Genomic DNA, 9,165 nt, shown 5'->3' with positions numbered 1-9,165 from the left:
ATATATATTATATTTAATTTGCTATATATTTTGCCTGTGATAAGCAAAATATATAGCAAAACTATGGTGATGCATCTATAAATGCTGTGATGTAAATGTAGATTTACTGATGCATAATGTTCTTTAAATTTTTACGTAAACACAAAGCAAAAAATAAATGCAATCAAGATATAGTTCAAGATACAACTTCTGCACACATTATCTATATGTCAGTTAATAAATGAACTGAAAGCTTGTTTTTTTATTTTAAAATTTATTGAATTATTAATTTTTATTTTTAGAAAAATTTCAACTCACAAATACAAAAAAAAAAGTTTTTTTTTTTCAAAACCTATTATTATCTTGCAAACAAGCTTTTATTTTAAATATTTTAAACAAGTTTTTAAACAAACTTTTAGTTCATATCTTAGCTGGTAGGTTTAGTGAACTTATTTAAAACTTTCAAACTGAATTTCAGTTTGTGTTGGCATTTTTTTAAATTTCTTTTATTTTTTGTTTTAGAAATTGAGAACAGATAAATCAAAGTAACTAAAGCACAATGAGTATCTTGAATTGAGCTTCGCAAAAACAGTTATTTTGTTAGCCACACATTTTAATAAAAACATATTATGATATCAGAAAATTTAATCAGTTTAGGAGAAAAAGAATCTTAAAATGAATGCAAATAATTCTTAAAGATTGAGTTACGGATATTTTTATTTAGTTTCTATCAAATCAAAATTGTTAATCATCAAAATAAACAGAAAAAGTTTCTCTCACATTAAGAAATATTTACCTCAATATTCCACATTCTTTTACAAACGAACTGATATAACTATTTTTATATTTATTTATTTTATGTTTTAAAAAGATTGTGTGGCTATAAAAATAGCCGGATTTTTTTTACCATTCAGGTATTGTTAAACTCTTTGTTGACAAGGTATTGAAAAGGAGTATCGACATCAAAATCTTCAGCAGTATATCTTTGTGTAAATAACTTCTCAACAGTTTGGAGAGCATTACAATTTTAATTTTTTTAAATATCCATCAAAATCGATCCAATTAAAACCAGACGGTTCCTAACGCTTTGTTGAATTTCTGAGTCTTTTTTAATTCCCATTGATTAGTATTTCGGAAATTTAATTTCATTCTGCATCTCAACTCAGTCTAGATCAATTATTCTTTCTTTCTACTTTAGGGTTAACGTTTTTTAGAATGATCCAAAATAATATTTTTACTTTTTAATAAAACGCAGACTTTCGAATTCATTATCTTTCTATAATAACTTAAATATTTACGATTACTTTTCTGGTCTACGTTTTATTAGGTATTCAAAATCTTATTTTGAATCATCTTAAAGAACCTTAACCCTACTTTGGAGGACACCATTTTGAATGAAAAATTGATATTATGCTATGTAAATGCGGGACAATGTTTAACACAAACTGCTTATATCTACGTCTTCAAACTACAAAATACAATTTTTGACGGAAACGACACAAATATTTCAGATAAATTGTATGGCTAAATTTATAAGCTGGACTATTGACAACCGGTTATTTTTTTAAAGAAATCTGCAGATGGGAGAAAATACACAGCATGTTTACCACCGTGATATAATTACTTGTTGTTTAACGCTGTAAACAATAATAGAATTAACTGCCTTTAAATTCGAAGTCACAACATGGCTTTCTATTGTGGCTAGAATCATCGTCTGCAGCAAATTTCAAATATAGTTCTCACGTTAATTGTGAACCAAAAAAGTTCTATAAGCGATTTAGCTGCTTGGTTACAAAAACGTTGCCTGTATTTTTCTGATCGTTTCTACATTTGGGTCTAGAGCCTTCAAAAATGGCACTATCAATTTTAACTTAATATAGAGAGTTAAAATCTTTTCAGAAGAAACAAGCTACTCATACTTAACGTTGTTTGCTCCAGGCTGTAGATTTTGTCGCAACGTCCAATCTGCCATGTTGCGCATGGATGGTGTCCCCGTTTGTACTTTTGGTGTGCATTGCCTAGGCCACATTTGGAGCCCTTTGTTACGGCTTAAGGTTTATTAATAGTAATGAGGCAATTGCTTGGGCCATTAAACAGTGTACTGAGTACTATCTATGCTTTGAGTCAATTTCTTTAAAAAATTTAAAAATAACTTTTTATGTAAAGTTGATGAAAAAATATTTATTTTCAAATGTTACAATATTAGTTTCATAAAGCTTTAATCAAATCGTTCAATAAAGTTATATTGATAGCTTAATAAAATTATACCAATTTTTACGTCATTTAAAACATATCTAATAAAATATTAACAGATGCAACAATGTATGATAGTGACTTAACTTTTCTTGAATTTGACGCAGCTTATTTTTTTTTTTTTTTAAATATATATATATGTTTCCAGGATTTGATGAAATTCATAGTAATATCCTTATATCTATTAAAAAAAGCATTACAAAACCTTCCACATAGTAAATCTATCTTTAAATCAAGGAATGTTTATAATATGCTGAATATACTTAAATTTGCAAGAGTATTCCCAATTTAAAAAAATAATAATCGCGCCGACGTATCGAACTATAGATCCATATCTTATACCATATCGGTATTTTCTGTGTTCTCAAAAATCTTTGTACGGGTAGTCTATAATCTTTGACAATTTTACAAAAAAATAAAATTTTTAAATCAAAACAATTCGGATTTTAAAAAAACATTCAACTGAACATGCCAATATTGAATTACTCAACCAAATAACTGATGGTTTTGAAAATGATAAGTTTATTCTTGGAATGTTCCTAGCTTTATCCAAGGTATTCGACACCGTTGATCACTTTATTTTGCTTGAAAAATCATAATGGTACGGGGTATGCAATAAATTGTATTATTGGATAAAAAGTTATCTATCTAATAGATAATAATATGTTCAAAACAAGAAATCCGGAATACTGAATATTTTATGTGGAGGCCCTCAAGGATCGATCTTAGGACCTCTCGTATTTTTAATTTTAATAATGCATCAGTAAAACTAAATGCTTTAAAGTTTGAATCTATTTTTTTTTATTATTATTATTAGTTTACATTTATTTACATGTCGTGTAATATAAACATATAAACTTGGATTCCAATACTATTTGCAACTTTTGTGGATATTTGTTGACTATATGCTGAGATGAACATTGACTTGTTGCGATCAGCGTCGTCAGGTGTAATAAAAAAACATAAAAAAAAGATGTTGAAAGGTTTAAAATCTAAAAATCAATCAAACAGTATAATGGTGACGTCAGTTAATATTTTTTCAAAAATGGTCTCGTCAAGTTCTCGCTTTTACGATGTTGTCGTCATCTTGTTTGAGAACTATTTTCCCATACTTCAGTTCTTGTTCTATTAATTTTTAGAGATTTCCAACTTTTCGTGCTATGGTATTCTAGAGTAACTGCTAAGATCTTTGGCTGACATCATCCATGGATGTTGCCAGTCAAAGGGACTATGATATGTTTTAGAATACTCAGTAGCTCCTGACTTAGTCCATTTCTTATTTTCACTTTATTTTTTAATTTTATTTTTTATGAGCATGTTAAATACCTGAGTATGGAGCTGATTTAAATATAAAAATTATGTTTTGTTTTGGGTTGGTTGGTAAAGGGTCTTTAGCTCCCCTACTTTTTTGGTTTTGCTACACCTCTAATTTAACATATTATAAACAATTCAAAATTATTTATAAAAACTTCGTTTTTTAAATATATACTGAAAAATATTTCGCAAGTAAACTAATAAAAATAAAAATGCCTCAAAAAAATGTAAACGCACCGATCTTTTCTATACAAATTAATTTCCTCTTTTTGTTTTGTAGTTTCTGTAGTTTTGTATTTCCTCTTTGTCTTGTAGTTTAGGGGTTAGGGTTTTTTTGCAGAACAGTGGGCCGATTGGATCCCAGTCCGCCCAAGACTCTATTACATATTGAAAGTTGTGATAAAGAATATCTTTTATGGTTTTAATATAATATTCAGATCTGGTACCAGCTAGAAAAGATATATATGGAAACCAACCTTAAATGTTAAGTTGTTAAGGCACTTATTTGTAAATTGTTTGAATAGAATATTGTAAACAATTTTAAATAATTTATTTAAGGTCCTTACCCTAACAAAAAAACAATGAAACAAAATTCATACATGTTATTACAAAAATTTTTTTCAACAAATTATTATAAAACAAAGCAGAAATTATACAAGCGTTTCCCGCTTCACAATTTTTCTGTGTTTAATTAGACGCAATAACTCAAAACGTTGTTTTCCGTACATTTCATCTTTTTCCAAAAGATTTTGTTTTGTATCCTGTAGAAACGCTTTAAAAAATACCTTCATTTCTGTTAGCTGATTTTTCTGATCTAAAAGAAACAAAACAGAAACGATAAACTGGTTTATATTAGCAAAATATTTCAAAGAACCGATTTGAATACCATATGTTAAAATAATAAATATGAAAATACACAAATCTCTACCTAGTATCTTTACATATCAATGCGTAGTAACGCCACGCATTATTTATAATATTATTTATAACTTATATTTATAACTACGTGTTATGTCCAAAAAAAAAATTATTAAGGTAAAGCATAAAGGTAAAAGTAACACATCTTTAGTAAATCATTTTTTTAAACTATGACAAAAAGTATGGCATGCAATATTTCTGTGACTACTATGTGTTTACAATGTGTTTTGAAATTGATAAAGAATTTAACTAGCTACCTAGTACTATTGATCGATAACTATTTTTGTTGTTAGGGTCCAACTGAGAGTATGTTTTATGTTGTAAATGTTTATGTAAGAGTCAACATTATCATTGAAACTTTGACAAACAAAACAGAGAAAATATTTTAAATATATAATATCACTAACTAATAGTTCGGTTTTGAAAATGATTCGTTTAAAAAGATTGTCCTTAAAATATAACAAAATATTACTATTAAAAGAATACTGATTACTTGAAGAAATCTGATCGCTTAAAGGGGGCAATTTGAACTTGAAAAGGATCTCACTTCTGCTACAGCATGGGACTCACAGTAACTGGTGAACTTTAATTCAGATAAAACTCAATTTTTTTCAGCCAATCGCTATCGCAATAATTTAGATCTTCCTATATTTATGAAAGGTGAGTCATCTAACCTTCATCTTCTAGGATTGACTCTTATATCCGATCTTTCTTGGAAACCATATATCAAATCCATTGCAAAATTAGCATTTGCTAAAGTTGCATTTCTTTATCGTGCTCGACACTTTCTTACTCCGGATTTTATTCTTTATCTCTATATATCTCAAATCCGTCCTTGTATGGAATACTGTTGCCATATCTGGGACGGATCTTCCAATAATGCCCTTTCTCTTTTAGACAAGGTGCAAAAACGCATTGCAAACATAGTTGGACCTGCTCTTGTAGCCAATCTCCAACCATTATCACATCGTCGTAATGTTGCTTCTCTTTCTCTTTTCTACAAATACTATAACGGGCACTGCTCTAAAGAGTTAGCGTCTCTTGTGCCATCTACTAAAATTGCGTGTTACTCGTCATTCAATTAAGTCTCATTCTTTTTCTGTGACTATTCCCAAGTGCTCCAAAAACTCTTATTCGTCTAGTTTTTTTCCTCGAAAATCAGTTCTTTTGAATTTGCTTCGTTCTTCTTGCTTCCCTGACTCATATAATTTGGAACCTTTTAAGTCGTCTGTCAATCGTTATCTCGCTCTACAAACTTCATCTTTTCTCTTCCAGTAACTTCCAACTCTAATAGTGTTTGCTTGCAGGCTTGTTGAAAGCTAAGATGTTTAAAAAAAAAAAAAAAAAGTTACTTTATGATTAAAAGTTGTTTTTAATTTTAACAATATTTAAGAATATTAAACTATGAAGCACTACAATAGAGATAAAAGGGAGTTTTGACCTTTATCTAAGGTACTGGCTCTGAATTTACTCTAAACTAGTCTAGAAAATCATTTAAAATGATCACTTTCAGAACGTCTTCCTTCCTTAAACCACGTGCTGACTTAAAAAATTATTTAATTTTTTTTTTCAATGCAGCAACAGTTGCAGCTTAATTTAGCTTATAAAGTTTCTTTGAAACAAGAATTGATTCATCCACAACACATAAAATGTCCTTAATTGGGACTACAAGAATGTCCCAATCATAACGGCTTTTTGCTGGCCAAATAAATTTGTTTAAATCCTTTATTCTTCATAAATTTAATTCAGACATTATTTTCCAATATCTTTTTAATAAATGCTATATACCATGCAGTTTTATGTATGAGATGATGTTCCCATAGATAAATAGTAGCATATCTACTAGTCTTGGGTACCTTAAACATTTTTATCAATGTTACCTCCAAACTCCTGTCATTGTCACTTCAAATTCCTGTTAATGTTACCCTAAAACTCCGGTTAATGTTACCCCAAAATTACTTTCAATGTAACTCCAAAACCGAAATGTATGTTTTGAAAAATATTACTAAAAAATCATATTAAATGATTAGCATTTGGAAATAACATTTTAAAAAACTATTTTTCTTAATTTCAAACTAGAATAACAAAGTTTTAACTAGAATTTTTCAGCTATAATTAAAATTATGAACGAACTAAAATTATGTCCACCATATTGTGCTCTTAGTTTGCTACATTTATTATTATGGCTGTAACATTAAAAAAAAAAACATGTTCAACCAGTGACTAGTAAAAACATTTAACCCAACACATGTCGATGTTTTCCACATGTCACTGTTACCTTACATGTCAATGTTATCCAAATGTGACTGTTACCTTACAAGTCAATGTTAACCACATGTCACTGTTACAAGTCAAATAAAAATTTCAATATATACCAATAAGATTTCTTAACGCATCATCTTTCTTTTTAATTTTGCGATATAAATTTATTAAAGACCCAAATAAAAAGCATATGAACAGCATGGAAAACAGTGATATTAAAGTATACTGCAACAAAATGCTACTAGGTTCAAATAGAGATGTCGGCTTCCATACTTTAATCTCCTATTAAAAAAAAACATTTGCATTTTACATGAATACTGCATCATGAATATGTAAGTAGAATAAAAATAACAAATTTATCAACAAAAACCTTTACCGGCATTTTCGAAGTACTGTTCAAAATAATCGCAAGAATTTCATTTTGGTTAATGTTTATAAAGTCTTTCATTTCATCAACGGAGTTTTCAAGATTTCCAGAAAGTACAAAGCCATAAGTTCTTCTTACTTTAATATACCTTGTTGGTTGGATATCAGGATTGGAAAAAAATGCTTTTACATCTGCAACAGTGAATGCATCCAAGAGAACACCTTTTACGTCACCATTTATCAGCGCAGAAAATAGTTCATCTACTGTATTGTATTGCTTTTCTATATGATAACGTATTTACATGTAAATTGGCAATGTAAAACTGTTGTTATTTTATAATTTTACAGTATCTATTATTTTTACTTTTAAGTAATAAATAAATTACATTTTCATAATGCATAAACTAGTACTATTTTTGTTAATGTTATAACATTTTAATACGCATAAAGTGACAGAAAAATTGATCCCAACAGGCAGGGCCGTCCTGAAGAGGTCTCTCATGGAGGAGGGGGGGTTGTTGTATATGTTTTTTGCCAACTAGAAACACCAAAAAAGGTCCTTGACATTTGATATTTGCCAACTGTACTTCAAAAACTGCCAACTCAAATGCTAAATGTGCCAACTCAAATGCATGTATAACAGATTTTTTGGAAGGAGGGCGGGGAGTTAGGATAACCCCGACACCTTCCGTTCGGGACGACCCCGCCAACAAGACAAAATTGACATATAAAAAAATATAAACTTCGCAATATTTATAGCGCCAACGTTTAAATATTATTTTAAAAACTAGTTTTTTTGAGAATGAGGAAACAATTACTCCAAGATTTTTATTTAACTGTTCAGTTAAAATCAAAATTTATTTTCATATTACAATATAAAATTTTATGACTTAATATAAAGTTTTTAAATTAAAAAATGTTTTTTTACAAAGAAGTAAAATCAATACAGTTTAAACAGATGCATCTGTAATCAAATAATCAAACTTAGACAACAAAGTGTTGAAAAAACTATTTAATGTTAAAACAAAATTTAAATTACTAGTTCTTCAAGGACAGATTAGATTTCATACTGTTCTGACTGTATTTGTTGTTAATTCCTCAAAATGGTCTAATATTTTCATGCTTAAAAAAGCATATATTTTAAGCTACATTTTAGGGTAAAAAATACTTGAAAAAATGCATTCTAATATTTCATTGCTTAAAATTTTTTTATTTTCTAGATTTCTAGAAAAAAAAAAAACTTCATTAAATATCAGAGAGATTTATTTAATAATCAAACTCGTATTCTATAGATCTAATTTTTAAAAAGACTAATATTAAAACAACTTACTTGAGTTGACTTTTGCATTCATTTGAACTCCAATGCTTTGCTCATAAGAACCATTTAATGCTCCAATCTGAGTGTAAAAATTTATCTTTTTTATTCACCTTGGCCAAATGGCCCTCTTAAAAAAAAGTTTAAAAGGGTGCTAATTAAATTTTTTTTTAAATGTGGTGACATTTAAAAAAAAGAAGCCACAACCCTCTCTCAATCTTATGACTTTTAAAATGATAATTGACAAACAAAAGGCAGCTGTGCAGAGAAACAAATTAATTGGTGTATAACCAGGGTTTACGGTGGGGTTTGAACTCCTTACCCTCGATTATAACATAAGTTACCACTGCACTTCTGCAATATTTATGCACCAATGATTTATAGATGTATGTAGATTATAGGTTAATCATTTACATTTCTTAACTTTGTTTGAGATTAGGCCGTACTTGCAGCTAATATCATAAATATGGCCTAAGCTAGCATCCAACCTAGGACCTCTCAATTGTGACTGAGAAAATCTGTTGTCTCAGCTATTCAAATCTTGGTATGATTATTATGATTATCATAATGATAATCATAATGATAACATGATTTTATAATTAAGATAAATTGAAGTTTGATTCTCTTTATGTTACATTACAGTTTGATTCAATGTGTTATTGTTTTTTATGTAACTTCAAAATACTAATATAATAGTTTTACATTTCTCACCATTAATTTTAGGCAGAGGAGTTTCTCATGATTGTTGCAAAAGTAAA

General features: G+C 28.6%; 1 protein-coding gene across 4 annotated transcripts in view; it reads right to left on the bottom strand.

Moving 5' to 3' along the window:
- Window positions 1–4,138: 4,138 nt before the first annotated feature.
- The window catches only part of LOC100211324 (uncharacterized), a 75,668-nt gene continuing 70,641 nt past the window's right edge, over window positions 4,139–9,165 (bottom strand). For 2 of the 4 annotated variants that reach the window (XM_065816190.1, XM_065816191.1), the window contains exons 19-22: window positions 8,423–8,489; window positions 7,103–7,374; window positions 6,840–7,008; window positions 4,139–4,360 (exon numbers count right to left, since the gene is read on the bottom strand). In XM_065816190.1, the coding sequence (XP_065672262.1) occupies window positions 4,197–4,360; window positions 6,840–7,008; window positions 7,103–7,374; window positions 8,423–8,489 (672 nt within the window). In that variant the 3' untranslated portion in view covers window positions 4,139–4,196. The remainder of the gene's footprint in view (window positions 4,361–6,839; window positions 7,009–7,102; window positions 7,375–8,422; window positions 8,490–9,165) is intronic. The other 2 variants (XM_065816192.1, XM_065816193.1) reach the window with 1 other exon arrangement.

Source organism: Hydra vulgaris, chromosome 13 (genome assembly GCF_038396675.1).
Source record: "Hydra vulgaris chromosome 13, alternate assembly HydraT2T_AEP".
Taxonomy (NCBI): Eukaryota; Metazoa; Cnidaria; class Hydrozoa; order Anthoathecata; family Hydridae; genus Hydra; species Hydra vulgaris.
The sequence above is the reverse complement of the archived record's forward strand: the minus strand, read 5'-3'. Positions and strand labels throughout refer to the sequence as shown.